The sequence below is a fragment of the Tricharina praecox genome (genome assembly GCF_024521635.1).
Source record: "Tricharina praecox strain CBS 144465 chromosome Unknown BZA05scaffold_9, whole genome shotgun sequence".
Lineage (NCBI taxonomy): Eukaryota > Fungi > Ascomycota > Pezizomycetes > Pezizales > Pyronemataceae > Tricharina > Tricharina praecox.
In genome coordinates, this window is record NW_026250411.1 from 662,217 (window position 1) to 685,664 (window position 23,448).

General features: G+C 55.9%; 8 protein-coding genes across 8 annotated transcripts; 2 read left to right on the forward strand and 6 right to left on the reverse strand.

The window, feature by feature from the left end:
* Positions 1-539: 539 nt before the first annotated feature.
* On the forward strand, positions 540-1,670 carry BZA05DRAFT_394973 (uncharacterized protein). The gene has a single exon (XM_051483388.1). The coding sequence runs from the start codon at positions 855-857 to the stop codon at positions 1,392-1,394; it is 540 nt and encodes a 179-aa protein (XP_051340425.1). The 5' UTR covers positions 540-854; the 3' UTR covers positions 1,395-1,670.
* On the reverse strand, positions 1,671-3,350 carry BZA05DRAFT_435594 (uncharacterized protein). Its single transcript, XM_051486375.1, has 2 exons — positions 2,054-3,350; positions 1,671-1,997 (listed from the first exon to the last, which is right to left on the reverse strand). Exons 1-2 carry the CDS (start codon positions 3,161-3,163, stop codon positions 1,938-1,940), a joined length of 1,170 nt encoding a protein of 389 aa, XP_051340426.1. The 5' UTR covers positions 3,164-3,350; the 3' UTR covers positions 1,671-1,937.
* A 2,042-nt stretch (positions 3,351-5,392) lies between these two features.
* Positions 5,393-7,827, reverse strand: BZA05DRAFT_394979 (quinon protein alcohol dehydrogenase-like superfamily). Its single transcript, XM_051483389.1, has 5 exons — positions 7,341-7,827; positions 7,080-7,192; positions 6,457-7,001; positions 6,294-6,396; positions 5,393-6,237 (listed from the first exon to the last, which is right to left on the reverse strand). The coding sequence occupies exons 1-5, from the start codon at positions 7,568-7,570 to the stop codon at positions 5,582-5,584; spliced, it is 1,647 nt and encodes a 548-aa protein (XP_051340427.1). The 5' UTR covers positions 7,571-7,827; the 3' UTR covers positions 5,393-5,581.
* Positions 7,828-9,653: 1,826 nt separating this feature from the next.
* BZA05DRAFT_336008 (Mur ligase) lies at positions 9,654-11,447 on the forward strand (the record flags this gene model as incomplete). Its single annotated transcript, XM_051480795.1, has 4 exons — positions 9,654-9,782; positions 9,840-10,864; positions 10,937-11,118; positions 11,218-11,447. 4 exons carry the CDS (start codon positions 9,654-9,656, stop codon positions 11,445-11,447), a joined length of 1,566 nt encoding a protein of 521 aa, XP_051340428.1.
* Positions 11,448-11,706: 259 nt separating this feature from the next.
* Positions 11,707-13,021, reverse strand: BZA05DRAFT_271826 (ADP-ribosylation factor family-domain-containing protein). The gene is made up of 6 exons (XM_051480243.1): positions 12,867-13,021; positions 12,641-12,744; positions 12,496-12,535; positions 12,346-12,411; positions 11,991-12,290; positions 11,707-11,935 (listed from the first exon to the last, which is right to left on the reverse strand). Exons 1-6 carry the CDS (start codon positions 12,883-12,885, stop codon positions 11,895-11,897), a joined length of 570 nt encoding a protein of 189 aa, XP_051340429.1. The 5' UTR covers positions 12,886-13,021; the 3' UTR covers positions 11,707-11,894.
* A 1,959-nt stretch (positions 13,022-14,980) lies between these two features.
* On the reverse strand, positions 14,981-16,584 carry BZA05DRAFT_394991 (uncharacterized protein). Its single transcript, XM_051483390.1, has one exon. The coding sequence runs from the start codon at positions 16,468-16,470 to the stop codon at positions 15,325-15,327; it is 1,146 nt and encodes a 381-aa protein (XP_051340430.1). The 5' UTR covers positions 16,471-16,584; the 3' UTR covers positions 14,981-15,324.
* Positions 16,585-20,968: 4,384 nt separating this feature from the next.
* BZA05DRAFT_394997 (uncharacterized protein) lies at positions 20,969-22,113 on the reverse strand. Its single transcript, XM_051483391.1, has one exon. The coding sequence runs from the start codon at positions 21,685-21,687 to the stop codon at positions 21,214-21,216; it is 474 nt and encodes a 157-aa protein (XP_051340431.1). The 5' UTR covers positions 21,688-22,113; the 3' UTR covers positions 20,969-21,213.
* Positions 22,114-22,568: 455 nt separating this feature from the next.
* BZA05DRAFT_394998 (uncharacterized protein) lies at positions 22,569-23,389 on the reverse strand. Its single transcript, XM_051483392.1, has one exon. The coding sequence runs from the start codon at positions 23,105-23,107 to the stop codon at positions 22,622-22,624; it is 486 nt and encodes a 161-aa protein (XP_051340432.1). The 5' UTR covers positions 23,108-23,389; the 3' UTR covers positions 22,569-22,621.
* Between the last annotated feature and the right edge of the window lie 59 nt (positions 23,390-23,448).

Genomic DNA, 23,448 nt, shown 5'->3' on the forward strand with positions numbered 1-23,448 from the left:
TACAAGTCCACGGGATTCCCCCACACTCCAGCAGATCCGCACCCTCCACGCACCAGCACCACCACCCACACACACACACCTCCGACCTCCCCACCCACGTCCGCCCGACCAACCAATAGACCAATAGTCGCCCAACCAATACCGGAAACTCCACATTCCACATCCCAAGATCGCGCATTACTTCCGGGAAGACCAAACCAAACAAAAGCAGCAGCTCTCCTATGCGACATTCCACAGCTTCCTCAACACTCACATCCACATCCACATACACTACAGCGCACCACGACCCTCCCCCTCCAGCCGGCCGCAGTCCCAATAGCTAGAACCCACCCACCCCCTTTCCCACTACACAACAAAGAGACGGAACGAACGAAATGTCAGTATATGGTGACGAGTCGGTCAACGGCCTCGACGACGCGTCGTTGTCGTTTGTGCAGCCCAGCATATCCGGTGCTGCCGATGGGGGGCTGGGCTCGTTAGCGGACGAGCTTGCGGGAGCTTTTGGCGACGACTACTCCGACGAGGAAGAGGAGGAGGGGGGGGAGGGGGAGGGGGGGGAAGAGCAGGCGGGAGGTGACGAGACTGCAGGAGGTGATGCGGAAGTAGTGGAGGAACGAGGCAGGGAGGGGGTGGTGGAAGGAGCTACCGGCAGCAGCGGGGAAGCAGCGGAAGACGACCCGGCGCAGCGATCACCGAGCAGCCGCTCGCAGTCCAGCGACGTCGACGAGCCACTGCAGGAGGGCATTTCCGTCGGGCTGTCGGAGAAGATCACGGCGATCGAGCAACTCGCACTACGGCAACGGCACACGCTACGAGAGGAGGACCTAGCGGACGGCGGGGTGGTCAAGCTCCTGATGGGCGGGCTGCAGGAGCTCGGCTCGCAGTCGACGCTCGAAAACGGAAGCATGCGCCTCACCACCGCGCACTCCGCGCTCAGCCTGAACATGCTCTACCAGACACGGACGCTCCGCGACCTCGGCTTCTCGATCAACGCGGTGTCGCTGCCGCCGCCGGAGACGACCGAGATCATGGAGGGGCTTCTGGAGCTGATCCCGCGGCCGGCGATCGAGCCGCTGGCGGAGCTGACCACGCTGCACCACCTGACGCTGAGCCTGGCCGCACAGCTGAGCAGCATCAGCGACAGCCTACACATGACGCGGCAGTCGAGTATTGTCGCGCGGAGGAAGCTGCAGGCGGCGAAGGAGGCCTGCGCGGACTGGAGGAACGAGCTGGAGATGGTCGAGACGGCCCGGCGGTGGATCGAGGACGGCGACTGGGACGCCAAGTGTAAGCGGAGAGATGCCGCCGTCGTCTGCAGAGATGTCACCAGCGGCTTTGAGGACGTGTGTCGCGGCTTCGAGGAGAAGCTGAGGGCGCAGGAGGTCGCTACATAGATAGATATCCCCGGTGGTGGTGTGTGGAGGAAAGCGTGTGCATGAGATTGGATAGGGTATTAGATACGGTGTTTGGTTCTTTGCGTCCGGCTTTGGTTATTGCTGCATTTTTTTTTTGTTTTGAACCGATAACGGCGGGCTCAGGGTTTCGGTTTGGCGGGGAGGGGGAGGGGTTGCTGTCAGGCATGGGGGTTAATATTTCTGTTCATCTACATATCTACACGCCTTTCTTTTGGAGCTGGCAATGGGAATTGGTACTAGAACGTGTCCGAATGTAGAGTAACTAGATGTTCTCGCCTTGGTAATCACATATTATCACTCGCATGGCTCCACGACAGTTGTCAGTCCGGACCCGTTTCAACCACTGAAGGCTCTTGACAGCATACCCAAAGAACGAGATCCGCATTTTTAGTCGAAACGAGTACATCAATAAACATCCAGTCAGATTCCATCCGTGTACCCGCATCTGGAAACCGTAAAGCATGCAAAGCAAAAACAGAAAAACAGAACAAACTCCATAAATCATTATCCTGCATCCGCAATCTAATGAATCTTCTTGATAGCATTGTGGGTGAGCGCAATCTGGTTGTCGACACCATCGCTCTGTTCGTCCTCGTGGTTAGCAGCGCCCACAGCAGGGAGAAATCGGGGCCACGCACCTTCTTGGAGATATTCTCGATCTGCCTGTTCTGCCTATCGACCTCCTGTCCGGTAGCAACAGCCAGGCCCTTCAGGCGTCCCGTGACGCCAGCCAGGGCATCCAGATTGCCCTCAATCTCCCTCTCCTTCTCGTCGTCGCTCTCGTCCGCCTCAAACTGGTATTTGCTCCTCTCCGCCATGGAAAGCTTCCCGCCCCTGCTGCCCGCCCCGCCCATGCCCATCCCGCCCGCCCCGCCGCGAAGCGCCTTCCCCACCCCTTCCCGCGCCGCATACCCCTGCTGCCTGGTCCGCTCCCGCTCGCTGCGCTCACTCTCGTGCCTTTCGAGGATCTTCCTCTCCTCCGCCTCCGCACGGCTCTTACTCTTGAGCGGATTCGCGACATGAACCGCAAACATGCTGCGATTGAGTGTCTTGAGTTCCCTCGCCTTCTCATCAGCGACCCTATTATGCGCGGCGGCCATATCCAAGTTCTTCTCGGTATTATGCAGCCTCTCCCCCTGCTCCCCGAGCCGTGCCAGCGTCGTCCGCCCCGTCTCCTCCGCCTGCGCGGCGATCCGTAACGCGTTCCGTGTGCTAGACACCGACTCCTGCTTCGTAAACCGTATCTGCTGCTTCACCGCATCCACGTCCTCCGCCTCCTCCTCCTCCGCGCTCAATACCCGGTCCGCCCCGTTGTCGTCCGCGTACCCCGTCGGCCGCGCGTACGCCCCCGAGGACGCCCCCGAGGACGGCGGAGCGCCGTACGCGGGCGGCGCGGCCGAGGCGGGCTGCCGCCCAGAGAACAGCTCGTGCTTCTTGTGGTCGAGCGTGCTGGAGGAGTCGGCGCGGCCGTGTTGTGGTGGCTGGCCGTACCCGCCGTAGCCCCCGTACCCCCCGCCCTGCTGCTGCTGCTGCTGCGGGGGTGCGCCGTAGGGGTTGTGCTGTGCGGGTGATTGCTGCGCGCGGGACCCGAAGAGTGCGGATCGCGCGGCGTCGTCGGGGCGCTGCTGCTGCTGCGGTTGATGCTGCTGCTGCTGCTGCTGCTGATGTTGCTGGTACTGCGGGGGCGGGGTGGAAGCCGCGGGAGGAGGGGTGGATTTGTCTTTTTTGGAGGAGAAGAGGTTGCGCATTTTGGTTTGTTTCGTGCGGTGTCGTGGGGGCTGCGGTGGTGGTGGGTTAGGGGGTGAAGGGTGGGGGAGGGGATTGAGGGGGAGGGTGGTGGTTTTATGTTTGGCGAGAGCTGATGTTCAGCTGAGCTGAGCGGAGTTGAACGGAGTGGGGTCTGCACTGCCCTATTGACGCAAGCCGTACACACATACATACAGGCAGCAGCTCCCCGTGGTGGCTGGGTCACTGGTCAGGCCCGCATCCCGACCGGTGTGTGGCGATGCACCTCTCATTATGCATCTACATTCCAGACTTCCAGTGTTTGGCGTTCTTGAGCACTCGAGCACTGATTGATGTTCGACGAATTGTCTAGTCCAAGGTAGGCGGGTACTGTGCAGTAGCAATCGGAGCTTGTCGAGCACGGGCTCGGGCTCGGGCTCGTGCCCTGAGCTTTTTGAGCAGTGAGCAGTGAGCAGTGAGTATTTCCAAGTGCTGGTGCTGGTGCTTTGCAAGAGGCTATTTTTATCCACGCCCATGATCCATCGATGGCTCGAGACTCGAGAGTTGCGAGTCGCGATTATCACTGGTGTTCAGCCACCAAACCCCGTGGATTGAAACGGTCAGTAGAGTCATAATTACTCTACTCGATGCCCATCAAAGGACATCTCAGTACACTATACAATCGCCCTCTTTCTACCCCACACGCCCCCCCCTCCCCCCCCCGCGCCACCGGCATAGAAGGATCGCATGCAATACCTAGAGTAGCTATGGATCCTCAACCCTCTCCGATGGAAACGGGTTTATTGTATAGGGTAGAGTTTTTATTTCCATCCCAACAATAACCCACCAGCCTCTAGATTCTGGAGGTCGACGAGTTCCTTAGATCGCCTTTGATACTCACTATTTGTTATGGGTGCGCTACTACTTACCATCCAAAGCGAGGAAGCACCCACAACAACAACAACAACAACAACAACAACAACAACAACAACAACAATGGAAATCTTCGCCACCAACTTTCACCACCAACCTGCATCACCTTATGTTATGGCCGCACAGCCACAACACTCTCATACATACACTACATACGCTACATACGCTACATACGCTACATACGCTACATACGCTACATACGCTACATACGCTACATACGCTACATACGCTACATACGCTACATACGCTACATACGCTACATACGCTACATACGCTACATACGCTGCTTACGCTACCTACGTACAGTACCGCCACCACTGCTTCCCTGACCAGATGGGGGCCGGCGGATCTCCAGCGGATCTCCAGACTCCAGCGGCTTCAGCCTTCTGCAGATCTGCGCTTTACATAAATACTTTCGCTTCAGTTGAAGCATCAATTGCCTAGAACCTATGTAGCCCGATCGCTTATGTAGTAGCATTGAACTCCCCAAAAGAAAGGCCTAGGCAAAGATGTTGGGGTAGGGAGTGGCGAAGGTGATGTCTGTAATCCAGATGTAGCTCTCAGGATGTGATGTTCTGCGTTTACATGTGGAAGTATACTCATATGGGCCAATGCCGTGGCTACGAGTGACGAGTGACGAGTGACGACCTGTCTAAATTGTAGCATTGACGGCCGGTCGAATCAAGATCTCAAACTTCCAAAAAGGAATAAAAGGCCGATACTGATCTTGAAGCGGGTTCGATTTCATCGCCACAACTGACAACGGTTACAGGAGTATCATAGGTATGATAGAATACTACAAGCCCCTTCCCTCCCCTCTCTGATCCGCAGCAGCGCTGCAGCGCGGGAGGGAGGGAGGGAGGGAGGGAGGGGGGAAGGATATCATGCGCGCACCATGAAACGGCGCAAAAAAAACGGAGAACTAAAAGGTAGCGAAAAGCGCAAAAACAGCTGTCGAGAATTCTCTCCATAAACTCAGGAGCATCAATCACTTAATCAATCCAATCAATCAATCAATCAACCAAAAACAAAAGATTTCCCATCCCAGCCCATACCCAACCCCATCCAACAACAATTCAACAGACTCCCAACAACAAAACTGCACAATCAATCAGCCCTGTACTGTACAACTCCCCACCCCGCATCCCCCCGCTCCGTATCCCCCCCCCAATCCCTCAAACTCGCCCCACTCTGTACTGCCTTTCCTTCCACAAACTCGTTCGTTCCTCAATGGTGAACGGTAACGTAGTCTTCGCTGCTAGGAACAGCCAGAACAGACAGGCGAGAAGAATCCCCAAATAGCCAACGACAACGACAACGACAACAGCAACCAAGCCATGTCCTACCCAGAACACCATATGTAGCAAAAAATAAAATAAAGAAATAGGACACCCAGAAAAGGAAAAAGAAAAAGGAAAGCCATAGTTAGTCCAAGACAGAAGAAGAAGAAGAAGAAGAAGAAGGTATCTAAAGAAGTCAATGTCTAAAATCAAATCCATCGTAATCAATCATCGAATTTGTGCCAGCGGGTCGAAGGCTGTCGATATCCGTCCCTCGTTCTTGTTCTTGGTGAAGCAATTCCAGAACCGAAGCGTTTCGTCTCCAGCTCCCGTCACTATCACCTGGCCGTCCGGCGACATCGCAAGATACAACACTCGATATGTGTGCCCGGTGAGAGTCGCCACCTGAGTCATTGAGGGGTACTTCCACACCACAATCTGGTGCTCCGAGAAGCCGTGTGTCGACACGATCTCGTTCGAGTTCTTGGACCATGCGAGGTTACACACTTGACTGCCCGTGTCAATCTCGTTTATCGGTTGTCCGGTCGAGGTGTTCCAAAATCGAATCTTCCGATCCGCAGTTCCTCCACCGGACGCCAGCGTGTTGTGTTGGTGCGGCGACCACGCAATGGCCTTGACCGCCGCCGTGTGCTCCGAGAACTTGTACAGCGGCTGCGGCATGAGCTTGTCCCAGACGAACAGCTTGTTGTCGTTTCCGCCCGAGGCAAGCTGTCCGTCCTCGCAATTCCACTTGAGTCCGCACACCTCTTGCTTGTGGCCCGTGAGCTTTGAAATATACTGTTCTGGCGCACGGACGTCGCGGTGGTAAATGGCGCGGTCCCGTGACCCAGATGAAAGGATATGGTCGTTCCACGCGAGTGCACCTGTAAAACTTTAGCCTTCGTCATCAGATTAGATCTGCAGAGCTGGGGCGACGCACCGACGCGAGCGGTGTGACCGGTCATCGTGCGTAACCGGCGACATTCTCTTGCATCCCAAATCTGTACGTATCCCTTATTTGTTCCTATCGCGACATGTGAACCCTACGCCACCGAGCTGTCAGCGAAACCGTGGCCGAGCGAGGAGCACTGCGCAGAACGTACCCGTTGTATCCACGACACACTCGTCACACTATCCTCCGTGCCCAAATCGCACAGCTTCGTCACCTTCCCCGAGTTTGAATTCCACATGTACACGCAACTGCCAAGGCCTACACCTAATATGTTTGTGCTTCCCCAATCAACCAGATTCAGATAAAAGTCATCCGCCAGTTCTGGCGCATCCAGCACCTTGTAAGGCACCTTGCTCACGGCGCGCGGCTGCTTGCGAGGCGATAATAACATCTTTTGGCTGTCGTATCGGACTGGCGAGAGGGAGTAAATCTCCGATCTCGTATCCATGTTCGGTCCGTGTCGAGACTTGGGCGTCCCCGTCTTGGGCGACATGTAACTGAACAAGTTTTTTGACGGCGTCGACGGGGCATTAATATTCGAAGCCGCTATTGGCGGCGTCCTGTTGCGCACGGTATTTATCCGCGAAGAAGCCGCAGAGTTACGGGTGTTGAACGACGGCGGGTCGGCCTGGGGTATCTCGTTGTGGAATAGTTCGGATCGCAACAGGTGCGTGAAGGTATTGTTTGCTTGTTCATCTGCGGATCACGTGTCGGTCAGCGCAAGCACGATGACGGGATGAGTTTTTAGTTGACGGAGTGGCTGGAGAGGACTACTCTTCTGGAAGTGCAGCTCGCCTTGGGGCGTGCGCTTTGGCGGTTTTGACGGGGACGACGGTAATAAGCTGAAGCTAGCTGTCAAATCGACGCCGTCTCGGTTTGGTATGAATCTGGAGGTCCAGGGTCAGCATTTTTCCGCCCGCGTTTTGCTTCTTCGATCGCTCCGCTCCCCCTCGTCGCCCGGCGCCAGCTCGTCTCGTCTTTCTCCTTCCGCTCTCCTCCCCACTTGCTCTCGTCTTCCCCGGAGCTCGAACGCACCTGTCCTGGTACACAATCCGCTGCCTTTTCCTGCTCGGCGACGGCGTGGGAGTAGCGACGGCATCCTCCAATGCAGCCCTCAAATCGGTCGGATCCGGTCCGTTGCCTAGCCGCGCCACTGGCGACGCAAGCGGCGGTGTTTTTGGCTTTGCCGTCGTGGTAGCATGACGCACTCGGTTCTCGAATTCGCGATTCTCAGTTCCTCGCATGGGACGTGAAGGTGGTGGCATCGAAGCGGAGATGGTTGTGGTTGTGGTGCTGGTTGGGAGGTTGGCGGGTGGTGGGTGGTTAACTGGCGTTGTTGTTGTGATTGTTGTTATTGTTGTTGTTGGTGGTGTTGTTATTGATTGATAATGATTTTGATCGACTCAAGGACAGGATAACTATTCGCGAAGCAGGGTGTTTTTTCGGCGGGTGGGAGGATAACGAGCGAACGGAGGAGGAGGGGGCTGAAGCCACGCTCTCACACGGACGGGGGGGGAGGGGGAGGGGGGAGGGGGGTTGGAGGGGGGGATATCTTTTCGGAGGGGGTGACTGTCGGTGTTGGGGGAGGGTAGCAGTAGTGAGTGGGTAAGTAAGTAGTAGTAAGGATGTAGCGAGCGAAGTGATGATTCCTGATGGGGATTTGGAGGTGGGGAGTTGCAACCACGGGTAGTCAGGCTAACACGGCCAGCCACAGAGCACAGCGCAGCGCAGCGAGCAGAGCGAGCAGGAGCAAAGCAAGAGGTAAACAGACGAGGACCGAATGAGGAAATGAACCCCTGTAACGTTGTGGGAAGCGAAAGGAAGGGGACGAGCGGGATGACAGGATCTGCGCGGCGGATGTATTTTGAGGCATACGTGCGCATGGGAGCAGGAGCAGGCGGCGGCGGACGATGCATCGAAGGGCGGACTGCGGCCTGTGCGATCGAGCGGGGCAGAATGGCCGTTGGAGGGGCTCGTCTTCTTCTTTTTCTTCTTCGTCTTCGTCTTCTTCTTCAGCAATTCGGTGGAGGCAACACGACGAACCAGGCATTTCCGAATGCGCACCCGTCGTGCGTCAGCCGAACCAACCATTAAGGGTCCGGGTTACACGCGTGAAGAACTGAAGGTCACTGGGCACCGAGGACTCACAGCCAGAATCATCCAGAGCAGTTGTCCTGATACTTGCGACGATCCCGAGACTTGTGAACACCCTTTGGCGAGAGTCAAATGTGACGGCCCTCCATATTGCCGCTGTCCAAACGGCCATTGAACCTTGAACCATTGAACCATTGCACCATTGCACCTTGAACCATTGAACCATTGCACCATTGCACCTTTTCCGACCTGGAGACCTCCATTGGCTCTCCTCCGCTTCTTGCCGCTGCCCAAACAGTCAAACAGTCATCAATCCCTTTCCGAACGGGAGACATCCATTGGCGCTCCCCCCATCTTGCCACATAACCCTTCCGTCCACAGGTTCTTGCTGTCCGTGATGGGGCGATCCAGCCAGTCGCCATCCAGCCAGTCGATATCATAATCCTTGGCCCTGAACAACCAGTCCGACGAATCCGGTTTGACGAAAGACGAGCCCGATATATAGTGGAGTCGTAGATACTTGCTTGCAGGCTGGTTCCAATTCACCTTCCCATGCGCGTGAGAGACGGCCACTCTTGACACGGAACATCGCAGGTTTCTCGAGCGACTCCGCGGTAAACCGTAAACGTGCACTCCTCAAGTGACCACCCGTGGGGTAGGTCGTCGTTATATCGGCCAGAGAGATGGAGTGCAGGAACCTAGAGACCTGCATTGGCCACCACTGTTCAGACCGTTGAACGGACAGTCGATATCCTCCGCCCGTAGTTAGTTGTAGCTATCTCCGGCACCACCATCGAAGCGCTGCTGCTGGAGGGATGAACCGAGATGTTGACGGGCTGCGGTCGATATGGATGGAACTGTGGTGTGTGATGCATGGTAGGTATTGGGTTGCGGATGGTCGAACAGGCTAGGAAAGGCTATATGATGTATGTAGCCCGTGACGAAGGCTAGCTCGGAGGCTATTCAACGGCACGTTGACCACATGTCGCCGTAGTTAACAGCCCAGCTCTGTCGATTACTGCTCTTTGGTAGTAAGTACATGGCCCACCTATGCAATTTCTAGCATCCAGGCATGGTATGTAGACGGATCTCCCATGCAGAAGCCATATCAAGTGCCAAAGACGTGTGGGAGGGACCGCCCTATGGCTGCTAACTATCCACGGTTACACGGACCCTGTTCCTGTAGGACTGTCCGTGGTGCTGCATATGACAACCCCCACAAACCTGCACAGCACCCCGCAGTCGACCCCACGCATGCCCATCCGCCGCACCCTCATCGCCAGAGCGTCACCGACCGCAATCCTCCTCACCACACGACGCTACAGCACCACCACCGCCGCCACCACCACAACCACCATGGCGTCCACTCCGCGAACCTACGAAGTCTCCCTCCCTCGCCCTCGCACTCCCGCCCCCTCCTCGCACTGACACCCAACGCAGGACGCGATCCGCACGCTCAACACGCTGCAATCGAACTTCGCAGTGATATCCGCGATCCGGGCGTCGGGGGCAACTATGAACACCGCCGCAATCCCGGAAATGATCGAGTGGGCGCGGCGCATCGGCTACTCCCCCTCCGACTTCAACTGTCTGAACATCATCCACGTGGCGGGGACAAAGGGCAAGGGCTCCACGTGCGCATTCGCGTCCTCGATCCTATCTGAGTACCGCCGCGCAGGCGTCCTGCGGAAGACGGGGCTGTACACGTCGCCGCACCTGCGGTCGGTGCGGGAGCGGATCCAGGTCGACGGGCGGCCGCTGGGCGAGGCCGATTTCGCGCGCTACTTCTTCGAGGTGTGGGAGCGGGTGGAGGCCTCGGCCGCAAAAGAGGGCCGCGACCCCAACGACAAGCCCGCGTACTTTCGCTTTCTCACCCTGCTCGCATTCCACGTGTATGTGCGCGAGAACGTCGACACGGCCGTCTTCGAGGTCGGCGTCGGCGGCGAGTACGACTCCACCAATATCATCGAGCGCCCGACCGCCACCGGGATCACGAGTCTCGGAATCGACCATGTCGCCATGCTCGGCGACACCATCGAGAAGATCGCGTGGAATAAGGCCGGGATTATGAAAGCGGGTGCGGCGGCGTTCTCGGTCGAGCAGCCGACGAATGCGATGGAGGTCCTAAACAGCAGGGCGAGCGAGCGCGGAGTAGAGCTGAACGTCGTCGGAGTCCACCCTGAGATCAGGGATGGATCTGCAAAGCTCGGCCTCGCCGCCGACTTCCAGATGGGCAATGCGTCGCTTGCGGCTGCGCTGGTTGGTGCGCACATGCAGGCGCTCGGTCATCCGATCAACGTCACGCCTGATGGGCCGCTGCCCGAGGAGGTCAAGCGCGGCCTGCTGAATGTGGAGTGGCCAGGCAGATGTCAGGTCATGCACCAGGGCAGTGTCGAGTGGAATATTGACGGCGCGCACACTATGGAGAGCCTTGACGTCGCGGGGAAGTGGTTCGCTGGGAAGAGGTATGTGTTTTTTGGGAACCCAGCTGCGAGTGATACAGCGAGCACAGCACTCTACTGATGCCGCCTATGTAGCGCGGAGGGCAAGAAGCCTCGGACACGAGTCCTGATCTTCAACCAGCAGAACCGCGACGCCCCGGAAAAGCTCCTCTGCGCGTTGGCCACCTCTCTCCAACAGCACCTAGGCTCCGAGCCCTTATTCGACCACGCAATCTTTTGCACGAACATAACGAGCAAAGAGCAAGCCTCCAAACCGGGTATGCCCACATCCACAGCCCACATCCACATCCACATCCACAGCCCACATCGATCCATCCAGCGATGCTCCCGGAAGCTAACTGCTGTGGGAACTACAGACCTAATCAGCATCGGCTCCGACTCCGACGCGGTAAGCGCACTGACGGTGCAGCGCGCGCTGGCGGATGCGTGGAAAGCTGTGGACCCGGGGGCGCAGACGCACGTGATAAGAACCATCGAGGAGGCGGTGGGAGTCGTGCGCGCGCTGGACGGGGATGTGCACGTGCTGATTACGGGGTCGCTGCATCTCATCGGCGGGGTGCTGGAGATTCTGGATCCGGCAACATGAGTAGGCATTCTTGTATACCTTCCAAGTCGCTCGTTCATATCATATCATCCGTGGGAGAGAGTGGTGGATGAATGGGCGGATCGATTAAGCGTCACATAAAAAAAGGAATTTATTCCTTGCTATCGGAAACAAATAGAAGAAAAAGAAAAGGAAGAAAAGAAGAAGAAGATGAAAAAAAAAAATAGATGAAAACAGATTTCCAGTACCGAAAGAACCACAGTACAGATGTAAAAACACTTCGGGAACAATATCGTGGCAGAAGTAAGGAATCCCGAACAAGTTTTTTTTACACGCACTATAGACCCCCACCATCAAGTCCTGTCATCCTCACAATTCGTAATCATAGTTATAACTTGTCTACGTTAACGATACGCACGCACGAACGCGCAAACCGAACAAAAAGAGAATCGGACCGGACTGGATTTGGCGGGTAGGGTAGGAAGGAATCTACACGTATTGGGACATCCACCGGAAGCCCTCTCCGTAGCCTATTGCGGTCATTAGCCATCCACTCCTGTCGCCGTCGGGGGGAACAAAACTCACCCTGCCTCATAACCACCGAGCACATGTAGACCTCAATGGGACGGATACCCTCGAGCGGGACCTTGCCCTTTCCGGTGGTGGAGTAGAGACCGAGGACCTGGCGCAGCTCCTCCTCGGAGATGGCGGATGGGTGGTCGATCTTGTTGCCGAGGATGAGGAAGGGCACCTTGGACAGGTCCTCCATGCTCAGCAGCGCGTCGAGCTCCGCCTTGGACTCGAGGAGACGCTCGTGGTCCTTCGCGTCCACGAGGAACACGATGCCCGAGACCTCCGGGAAGTAGTCTTTCCAGAGACGGCGCGCTGGAGGGTGTTAGCTATACGAGGCGTGAGGAAGCAGGTAGGAGGTGGTAGCTACCCTGCTGATGACCGCCCAAGTCGAAGGTGGTGAACTTGACGTTGCCGATCGCGAGCTCCTCGGAAGCTATTCGCCACACGTCAGCACCCTTCTCTCTCCCTTTCTCTCTCCCCCTCTGTCTCTCTCTCCCAGTCTCTCAGTAGCACTTACTAGGATGAAGAGTAGGCGGCAAGATAGCGACACGGTCATTCTGTGCACACGATTCCGTCAGCCTTCACATCCCCCTTCCCCCATCTGTCTCCACATCTGTCTCCCCATCTGTCTCCCCATCTGTCTCCCCCCGGAACCAGCGAACCTTCAGCATATGCAGCAACGTCGTCTTCCCGGCGTTGTCGAGACCCAGGAACAGCAGCTTCGCGTGCTTGTTCGACAGTCCGAGCGACGCAAGGACATCCCAAACTGTACGCGAGGTCGTCAGTTCGGGTCCTTGGACTTCTTATCTTTTCACGTGGCAGCAAAGCTGACGAAGATGATGGGAGGGAAGGGGAGGAGGAGGGACGAGGGAGGGAGAGAGAGCATACACCAATTTATCATCCACATGTTTGCTGTTTGTCTAGTGTTTACTGTTGGCGGTGGTGTTTACTGTTCTTTCCTAACTGTTGATATTCCTCCGTATAGTGGTGGTGGTCGTTGTCGTTGTCGTCCGTTCGTTGCTTGCGGTGGCAGTCGGGTCGGGTTGTGTGATGTGATGGGGTGGTGCGGTAACTAAGGTGAAGGTTGAAGGGGGTAGCAAGTGACAAGTGTGGCAAAGCAGGAAGAGTTGGATGTTGCCGTGAAGTGATGTGATGGGGTGGGATCGATTGGAGTTCACTCTACCGTTGCGCGACGGACAAGACAAGACGAGCCCCCTGCTCTGCTCTTGAATGCTGCTCTGCTCTTGAATTGCTGCTGGTTCTGTTCTTGCCACGAGGGCCTGATCGGGGTATCTTATCTGATCTTGTCTTATCTGATCCTTGGAAGGTGGAAGGTTGAACAGCGAGTGAGATGTCGTGGTGAAGGTGGAGAGCAATATGGAAATTTGATTCCAAGCTTGAGTAAAGAACAGAGCTCCCACGAGTCTACAACATCCGATGTCAATAGGTACATAGAGCACTAGCACGACTCTATTGTGTTTGGTTAGCGCAGCTTTCTGGAGTCTGGGCATCTCGAAACCGCCTCCACTACCCTCCTCCTACACAACCACCGTCCTGTTAAAGCTGTACTATATAGCGCCCACGAGTCTGCGGGCATCCAACGTCAATAGCTAGTAGCTGGCACGATTCCGCTGTGTTGGGTTGGTGCAGCTTTTTGGAATCTCGAAACCACCTTCACCACCCTCCCCCCCCCACACAACCACAGTCCAGTTAAAGCTGTACTGTATAGCGCCCACGAGTCTGTAGCATCCAAGACTTCAATAGTTACTAGCACTATTCAGTTGGGTTGGGCTGGAGCAGCATTTTGGACATCTGGACATCTCGAAGCCACCCTCACCCCCCGTCTTCACCACCACAACCACCGCCCACAACTCCCGCCCGGTTGAAGCTGTACTATATAGCGTCCACGAGTCTGCCATCTTCAGCATCCGCGACATTAATAATTAGAGTACCGGCACGATCCTGTTGTATTGTGTTGTGTTGGATTGGGGCAGCTTTCTGGACATCTCGAAACCACCTTACCCCCGCACAACCACCGTCCAGTTAAATCTGTCCTGTATAACTGCCTGAGAACAAACAACCTGTCCGTTCATTTTCCATGATCCGCCCTACGCACCCTCCGTCCTGTCCTGTCCTCTTACCCGCCGTCCTGACCTCGTTCTATCCTATCCTATACCCCGCCCTGTGCCCTCCAGCGATCCGTTGGCATAGGCATAGGTACCATACCTGGTACGTCTCGGCATCCCGAAGTAAGCCAACCCGTTCGTTCCGCGTGCAGCCATAAGTACCCGTCGATTAGACTTTTCGTACCCGGCGCAGTCGGGTTCCGAATACCACCACTACATACCACCAGCACTACTCACTTGCCGTGCCGTCAGGTCAACTAGGTAAGTACATTATGTATATATCACATCTCCTGCTGCGGCCAAAAGGGCCATGTGAAAGTGAAAGTGAAAGGGACATGAACCAGTTGATCTCTCGATACTGGACCGTATAGGTGCATAAACTTCCGCCAACAGTCCCCTGCATCACCACCGAACCACCGAACCACCCGATCGACGACCGCGACCGGCCGCGATCATCAATCACCAATCAGATATTACCCGAAAGAGTCCCGACAGTTCTGACAGTCCCAAACATACAGTTCCAAGCACACATGCCAAATCACGCACATCACATCACGATAGTCCTGCCTCAAGTTGATCAACCCGAATCCCATTCTCGGAGTATGTAGTAGGTACTAGTAGTAATCTATCATCCTCGCGCCGTTCCCATTTCCATTCCCATTCCCATTCCCATCCCGTTCCCAAATCCCTAGGAGCCCAGTCGAGTCTTTCACTTTCCTTTCAAAAAATAAAACCCCCGCCCTGCAACTCTCAGCCAATCCCACCGTCCCATTCCCATTGCCCTTTCCCCAACTACGCCCTTTCCTTTTCCCACGACACAAATACAAGAAAAGTAAACTTCAATCCCAGGAGGAGAGTATAGTCAGTGCCATCTCTCCCCTCCCCCCCCCCCCCCCCCCCCCCGAGGAGGAGGAGGAAGGTCGATGAAGTGGAAGAAATACAAAAACCATATACCAAATCGAAGAACTGAGACTCCGTTGAAAGAGAAAAAAAGGAGGAAGAGAAAAAAATATAAAAGCAAACACCACCATGCAAACCCATAAGAAAAAACAATAGAAATAAAACAAGGCTATTTAGAAAACCCATGAAGAAGAAGAAGAAGAAGAAAAGGAAAGCAAAACAAAAACACCAGACCCCGATCATCATCTAATCGTGACAAGACAAAAAAAATACCGTCAAGTATGCACAAGAAACCCCTCAGAGAAGTAAACGGATTCCCTTCAGGCGGAGATCACCCAGATCGGACGGGCTCTTCCTTTGCCGCAGATCTCGAGGCCGAGCTCCCTCATCTTCTCGACACCCTCTCCGGCCTTCCACAGACCGTCCTTGTCTTTGCGGTTGAGGCGTGCCTTTCTGCGTTCGCGCTTCTTCTCCAATCCTTTGAAGATGTCCATGGCTCCCCTACGGATGACCATCGGCCGGGTGGCCTTCTGGGGCGAGCCCGCAGCGGAGTTGATCCTGGACGAACGTCCGGTGCGGCGTGCGATGCCGGAGTTGCGAGGAAGGGACCTCGCCCTGACGATACTGTGTCCGGACTGGAACGTCGTGCGGCGACGAGGCGGCGCAGGCGATAGAACCCTGCTGCTGCGACGAGACATGGGAGGCGGTGAAGTATGCCTGGACCGAGACCGAACACGGCGAGTCGGTGCAGGTGACTGACCGAGTGCGGTTCGGCGAACCGGTGCCGGTGAATGCACACGACCACCGCGAGTGGGAGAGTGATCCTTGATGCCGCGCATCTTGCGTCCCCTGCTCTGGTTGCCGTCCGATGAGCTGTCGTGGTTGATCCTGGTGACCTGTCGGAGTTCCGGTTCGTCCTGCTCGGAATCCTCCATGTCGGACGTGGGGAAACTAGGATCGATATCCTGAGGAGTGGCCTTGTGCTTGGAGCGCTTCCTAATTTCCAGGGCGGATAGGTATGCATCCTCCAAGGGCTTATCCTCGTCGAATGTTCCACAGACAAAGTCGGTGCTGTCGGGCAACTCGGGAGTTGCAGAGCGGATGCGGCGAGGCGAGGTACCGTGGTTCTTATACGACGATTCCGAGATGCTGCGGTCGCAGATGGGACGTGCCGGAATCAGCATGGGCGGGTGAAGGTCGAAGAAACCTTCATCATCCGAGTCGTCTTCGGCAAAGCCCTCTTCGTCGTCCGTCTCATTGCCGCTCTCGCCGTCGTAGTCATCCTCAGAGTCGTCTTGGTCGTCGTCGTCATCATCCTGATCTTCCAGATCCTCATCCTCATCGTCCATCAGTGAATCATCGCCGTTCTCCTCCTCGTCCTCGTCATCCTCGTCGTCATCATCCTCCAAACCCTCCTCCTGCATCGCCTCAGCCTCAGCCTCCTCGCTCAACTTGCGGATATCCATCTCCTTCCTGAGCAGATCATCAACCCTGAGCAGCCTCGACTTGTCGATGGGAAAGTTCGTCCACGAGTCGGCTGCGTTCTCGGAGTCGTAGAGCTGTCGCTCGGGGTACGAAACCTTCATGGCCACGGCAAAGCTAACCGGCTTGCTGGCGATTGAAGGATCGACACCGGTTGACGCTGCGACACGCATAGTCGGGCGTTCGAGGGCAAAGTCGATGTGCTTGGGCGCTGGCGGATGAGAACTCAGCGGACGAGCGACCTGCTGCTGCTGCTTTTGGGGCTCTCCGCCACGCTGAGTGCAGACGAATGTCAGGGCCGAACTCTTCTTCTTGGGTATGACCGGCTCGACGGGCTGTTTCTTGAATTCCTCGGGCTTAGCAGTGGCAACCTCTTCCTCGGATCCCCGTCGAGACAACTGTCCACCGGAGCAGGCAAAGGTGATGAGACGCTTCCTTCCGAGTCCTTCGACCACATCGTCCTTATCAGTGACGACTTCGATCCGCTTGTGGCCGCTGTCGAACGCGGTTGCACGCTTCTTGCCGCCATGGTGCATGATCCCGGCAATTCCTGCGAGATACATGGGTGGTGGCGGGCTCGGCGTGTTCGCTCGGGAAGGACTGGTCATACCGGCGTCACTCATCAGGTCCGCAGTCGATGCACCGCTGGTATTGCTCCAGATGGAAGTGTTGGACATTCCACGCTCCAGGAGGGGGGCTTCCGGATGGTCGACGGGGCCAAGGGTAGGACTCGTGAGTAGGGCTCTAGTCAGGAGCGATTCCTTGTGGGAGGGGAGCTCGTGTATCGAGTGTTTCGAGAATTCTCCGTCGGAGAAGGAGCCATGGCGGAGAGTGTTGTAGAAGGCGAGCGTCCTTTCGTCGGGTTCGTCGGCCTCGTCGGCGAGCTCTTCGTCGTAGGTCGACTGGAGGTTTGCCGTATTCGAGGTTGGTAGGTTGTACATTCGAAAGGCGTGGCGAAATATTGAGTCGTGTTCCGAAGACATTGCGGCGGAGGGGGTGTGGGGCGGCAGAGGGGTATATAGTCGTTGATTACGTGAGAATACGACTAAGTAAGTACCACGGCAACACACGGTCCAGGATTTTTTTTCTTCGGTTGACGAAAATAAGTAGGAGAAGGAGCCCCAACTAAGTACTTAGTATTAAAAGGGTCGACCGTTATTCCGAATGGGGGATTCGGCGGAGAGTGTCGTCACCGTGCAGAGGGGATCCTTGGTGTTCGGGAAGGGGTGGTGGGAAGAGGGGGAGGGGGTGTGGTGGTATTATACGTATGGGTTGTTGTTGTTGTGGTAGGGTATGTGAGTCGGGCTGTGGATATGATGATGTTCTGGCAGCAGGCCAAGGCGAGTAGAGTGTGTGGGGGGTGAAAGGGAGGCTGAGGCGCAGCAGGCAAGCCAGCTCGATGGATGTATAAAGGATCGAACCACAAGAAGGCCTCTGTGAGGGCTGGTGCTACGGCGGAGACTTTTTCTTTCTTTTCGTTTTGCAGCGGATGGCGGGCACGGTTAGGTATCTGAGCGTGCGTGTTCCTGCCGATCGAAGCCGTGGCGGGAGAATACGTGGGACTGCGTGGACTAATCAAGAGGCAGACGACGAGAGGTCGATCGACTCCAGGAAAGGCAGCGGGGGAGAAGGGGGGGATTATTGTTACAGTCGTATACGTCCCATGATGAAAAGGTCTTCAAGATGGGGGTGGTGGTTGTGGTGGATGGGGGGGGGGGTGTCGAATTGCGAGGAGTGGTCGATTAAGCGGCGGTGAAGCGAAAATCTCTCAGGGCCGCTGACCGTCGTTGGCTGGTGCGGTGGTTTGGTTTATTTCTTTATTTCTTCGCGGGTTCTCTTTTTCTTCGTTTTTTCTTCTTTGTTACGAGACAGACACGAGATGAGTGCGGGGTTTCGAGTGTGTTGACCGGCTGGATGGGAGAGCGATGAGAGGCGGATTGCTTCGTTTATTTTCTTCTTCTTGGAGGATGACGATTGGGATGTGTTGGGTTGGGATGGGTTGGAGGTGGAGGTGGAGGTGAGAGGGCTGGCTAGCTAGAAAGAAGCGGGCGGCGATGGAGGGATTTTGAACGAAGGTTGGACGGCAGTGACAGCGCAGAAGAGCGAGGGGGGTGGGTGGGCAGTGGGGTTTGTGGTTTGTGGTTTTGGGGGGAAGCGGACAGGGACAACAATCGGCAGCCGCCGCAACAGGAAGAAGAAACGAGCTCAGAGACGCGGGAGTGGGAGGGGGGTGAGGCGGCGTTGGCTTTGGGGGGGTGTTCGGGGACGGGGGATGGGGGATGGGGGGAAGTGTTTTTTCTTGGGGGGTGGTGGAGGGGAGTGATCAGCTAGAGTAAATAATTGAAGTTCGGTAGATACGAAAGAAGGCAAGTTAGGGAAAGACAGGAGGGCGAGCATCGATGGGGATAGCGCGGTGGGGGGTGGAAGGGAAGGGGGGAGGGGAAGGGGGGAGGGGGGAGGGGGGAGGAGGGAGGGGGGAGGGGGAAGGAGGGAGGGGGGAGGGGGGAGGGGACGAGTTGAAGGCGAGAGGATTAAGCGCATTGTCTAACCGGAAGGAACAGGTGAGATCGAAAGGCAAGAGACAGGGTCCGCACCTCTTCCTCCCTTTCTCTCCGTGTCGATATGTCGAATATGCTCACCTTGCTCGGGATCGATAGATAGAGGAGGATAGGCGAGACGAGACGAGACGGGGAGAGGGCAGCCAGCCAAGGAGACGGTCGGGCGCAAGAGACACTGCAGACTGCACAGTTGCCAGGGCAGGCAGTGGGCAGAGAGAGGCAGCGAGCGGTGGTGGTGGGCAGCGGTGGGCGGTGGGCAAGCAGCGGTGAATAGGCAGTGGCAGGCAGCAAGCACCAAGCAAAGCAACCAAAGCAACCAAGCAGCGGAAATCCGCGAATCGACCACACCACCACACCTCCACACCCAATCAATCCAACCCAAGTTGCCCAACCCAACCCAACTTAACACAACCCCCCCAACCCAACCCACCCCCCAAATCCAACATCCAAAATCCAAAATCCAAATCCAAACCAACCCGACCCACGCCCCACAGGCACATCCATCAGACATCGTGCACACACACAAACTCACACATCCACACACACACAAACTCACACATCCACACAAACTCACATCCACACAAACTCACATCCACACATCCATGATCCCATCTACCCGTACCCCCGTCAGCTAGGTTAGAGTGGTCGCGAGTCGCGGTGGTGGTCAAGATGGTCAGGGTAGTCAGGGAGTCGGGTGGCTGGATGGATGGATGAGTGGATGGATGGATGGATGGAAGTCTACATGCTAGGTACTCCATACTAGTAACCACCTACTCGTCCCCTCACGATCACCATCCGCACCACCACCACCACCACCACCCCGCCCGCCGCTCGCCGCCGCCGAGCAGTCGGGCATAGATACTAGTACTCTACTTAGATGCGAACAAATCCAGCACGTGGTGCACCCTGCGTTCGCGGCGGCGCGGAAACCATCGGCGCTGTCGTCGTGGTTGTCGTCATTGACCGGGTGCTCCTCTGCTCTGCTCTGCTCTACCGTACCCAGCTGCAGCAGTCGTGAGAGGCGGAGGTCATGCGCGATGTTCTCCTACACTTGTGACAAGCACTCTAGCCGGCTGGTCGACCAGTCACGTTTGTTCTGCTCTGTTCTGCGTGAGGGGAGAGGAGGAGAGGAGGAGGTGGTGGAGGGTTGGGTGCAATGTAGAGTATGCGTGTCGGTCAGCGCATGCGTGTGTGAAGGATAGACAGACGAACCACACGACGACTTGAACATGGGCCGGATCCAAAACACTCCAGCAGAACGTGAGCACGAAGATGAAGATGCGGGACCGGATAGTAGTGGTGGGTAATGGCACGGTGTGAAACAATGTATCTAGACCACCCACTGCACCCAAGAAGATAATCGGACCGCCCCTCCTCCCCACCCTCCCCACCATCCAGCTTCTCCTCACGCACTGTTTCTCTCCAGGTATTCAATCTATATCTCCATTTCATTGGGGGCGGGGAGGGGCGAGGCGGAGTCTGTCGGTCGGTCGGGGACACGCACCACGCACCGCACCACGCACCGCACCACACACGCACACGTCGATGCGAGCCCATCGTCATGCTCTCGTTGGAGAATTGATTGATTACTATTGCCTGTACAGTACATAGAAGCAGTGATCTGGGGTTGGGGGCGATTCGATGAAGGGTTTTTTCGGCGATGACGGTGGGCCCGGGGAGATTGTTTGCGCAGGCTGGAAAGTCGTGTATAGTACCTATGGTAAGGTAAGGTGGGGCCCCAATGGGGTAGAGTATGTAGATGGCCGGCGGGGAGCCTGGGAGCTGGGGAGCCGGGGAGTGAAAGTGACCTGCCTGCTTGCCCGCAAAGACTAGAATCCCCAGAATCCCCCACAGCATCAGATCACATCCGCAGCTCAGAGTGCGGTATCGATGATACTAGTTGGCGGGTACATGAGGTATCGAAGGTACAGATGCATACACACGATCTCATTCGAAGCTTGAAGCTCAAAGCTCAAAGCTCAAGCTCGTCTACCATACCTACTCCAGTAGATCTGCCCCTCTCCCCCCGGATCCCCACGGATCCCCGCAGTACTGAACTGAAACGAACCACCCATCTAAACTCAACGACCCATCTGAACTGAACTGCACTGAACGGACGGTGCAGCCGTCCGTCCATCTGTCCGTCGTCGGTCCCGTCCGTCAGCCCCGTCAGTCCCGTCCATCAGTCCCGTCCATCCCATCAGTGCGGATATGAAACATCCTCAACCGACGTCCACGCACAAGCAAACAGAATACAGAATATCGTGCAACGTATGATATCGCCACCCCGCGTCCGGGACATATGTAGGTAAAGTACGGTAGATACTCAACAACTGAATACACCTCCTTCCTCCGCCGCCGCCACCGCTGTTGCCGCACAATTACAATCTCACGAGAACGAAAACGTCGTCGACGTTGCCGGCGTTGACGAGGACGAGCACGAGCAACGCAAACAAAGACATAAGCAAACAAACACATGGCCCAGTACCACCACACCAGACCCACACACGCACGCGTCGTACGCCTCGAACCGTCCGTCCCCCAAAAACACCCACGACTGTGACGATAGTAACGACGGTAACGACCTTGACGAGGTTCTCGCTCCATCCGCGCCAAAACTAAACCCGAAACCGAAATACGCATCCAAGCACGCACGTTTATCGACAGGTCATTATTATCTCTCTCTCCCCGCTCTCTGTCTCTCGCTACTCTCGTGTCCTCAGGCTCCTGGGGCTCCTCCGACACAGGCTGCTGAGGACCTTCTGTCCATGTAGATCTCCACCTACCGGCCTACCTACACACAAACCGACCAGTCGGCAGGTGTGATATGTATGTAAGAAGCATCAGGACTAGGTATGCATGTACGGTATGGTATGTAGGTTCTATAGGTTTTGTGGACTTACGAGACTTGTGGACTTGTGAACTTTAACCACCGACCAACTACCTGCCTGCCTGTCTAGATGCCTACTTTATGTACTTTACGTGCTTTACGTGCTTTAAACGACGACGGCGCCTGGCTGGATGGCTGGATGGCTGGATGGCTGGATGGCTGGATGGCTGGATGGCTGGCTGGATGGTTGGATGGTTGGCCGCTGGCTGGCTGGCTGGCCCGCACTGGCTTACTCTAGGTTACAGGTACTCACTCTACGCCAACACTCCGCGAGATCACGATACCAACCAGCTCACCAACTCACCAGCTCGACGATAGGTACGGTACTTGAGTTACCCCGCTTCACATTCACACGCTTCACACCCTGCGTCCGTGATTCGTGAATTGCTCGCTCGCCTTGCCCCGTCGCCCGTCGCCCATCCCCCGTCCCCCGTCACTCCCCAGCACCAGCCCAGACTAGGTACTGTGAGACCTTGTCCACTGACCATCATGGTCCCATGTACGGTATGATGTACGTACGACAGACAACGTCTCACGATACCTACATAATGCGGGGAAAGCAGAGCTGGGGAGAGAAAGCGGAGGAAAAATAAAATAAGGATTCACCCCCTCCCTTCCTCCCTCCCGCACCGGCACCGCACTGCACCGCACTGCAGTGAGAGCGAGCGATGATCATTCCCTCATTCCCTATTGGCAAACCAAACCCCAACAAGACAAGAAAGAAACTGTTTTCTGCACTGTTTTCTGCACCGCACTGCAACTGCAACTGCAAGATAGACATGCCGCGATTTCGGTCGTTTTTGCTTTGATCATACCGTGACTACATAAACGTGATGTGTACCGGTAAGTAGCGGGCTGGACTTTCGTTTCTTCTTTTCTCCACAATCCACAATCTCGCTCGCCTAGAACGTCCGCAAAAAAAAACGAAGGAAAAGAAGAAAGAAAAACGAAGGAAGAAAAAAAAGTGAAAACGGCAACAGATGAGGAGAACATCTCACGCACGTAGTTACAGTACAGTACATGCTGAGGTGTTAGGTGCTCCGCAATGTAGGTAATGCAAGCAATGCAATGTAAGTAATGCAATGCAAGCCAACAAGCCCAACAAACACAACAAACACAACACAAACACAACCGGTAATGTTCGTGAGCCTCCGCTGTGGTGATGATGATCATTGACCCAGAGCAAACAGTCGGCTTATACGCATGGCTGTGTTTGTTTGCTTGTAACTCGGACGGGGATGGGGACAGGGACGGGGACGGGTACTGCGATAAACGCTCTTTGCATTGGGTTTGCCGCTGTAAGCCTGCTCGGGATGAGCTGCTATTCGTATGGATTGCTTCAAGGCTCGGAGGATACCGGAGTCTACTGTATGGCGAACACGGGGAGTATATACCGTGTAGAATACATAACCCAAAGTTGAAACTTGAACAGCCTTCTACTTTTGCTTCTCGAATGTTTCCGGCACCAAGCCGGTTCGCCTCTCCTACCTCCGATATATATCATGTCCGCCGAA

Bases quoted from the DNA above. Each gene is read 5' to 3' on its own strand.
- BZA05DRAFT_394973 (XM_051483388.1), top strand. From the start codon at position 855: ATGGGCGGGCTGCAGGAGCTCGGCTCGCAGTCGACGCTCGAAAACGGA.
- BZA05DRAFT_435594 (XM_051486375.1), bottom strand. From the start codon at position 3,163: ATGCGCAACCTCTTCTCCTCCAAAAAAGACAAATCCACCCCTCCTCCC. The intron at 1,998-2,053 runs GTGCGTGGCCCC...GAGGACGAACAG, and splicing joins TCGAGAATATCTCCAAGAAG to AGCGATGGTGTCGACAACCA.
- BZA05DRAFT_394979 (XM_051483389.1), bottom strand. From the start codon at position 7,570: ATGCCACCACCTTCACGTCCCATGCGAGGAACTGAGAATCGCGAATTC. The intron at 7,002-7,079 runs GTAGTCCTCTCC...CGTGATCCGCAG, and splicing joins CGAGCTGCACTTCCAGAAGA to ATGAACAAGCAAACAATACC. The intron at 6,238-6,293 runs GTGCGTCGCCCC...AAAGTTTTACAG, and splicing joins CGGTCACACCGCTCGCGTCG to GTGCACTCGCGTGGAACGAC.
- BZA05DRAFT_271826 (XM_051480243.1), bottom strand. The intron at 12,412-12,495 runs GTAAGTGCTACT...TGTGGCGAATAG, and splicing joins GCCGCCTACTCTTCATCCTA to CTTCCGAGGAGCTCGCGATC. The intron at 11,936-11,990 runs GTGAGTTTTGTT...TGACCGCAATAG, and splicing joins CTCGGTGGTTATGAGGCAGG to GCTACGGAGAGGGCTTCCGG.
- BZA05DRAFT_394991 (XM_051483390.1), bottom strand. From the start codon at position 16,470: ATGGATATCCGCAAGTTGAGCGAGGAGGCTGAGGCTGAGGCGATGCAG.
- BZA05DRAFT_394997 (XM_051483391.1), bottom strand. From the start codon at position 21,687: ATGCGTATTTCGGTTTCGGGTTTAGTTTTGGCGCGGATGGAGCGAGAA.
- BZA05DRAFT_394998 (XM_051483392.1), bottom strand. From the start codon at position 23,107: ATGATCATCATCACCACAGCGGAGGCTCACGAACATTACCGGTTGTGT.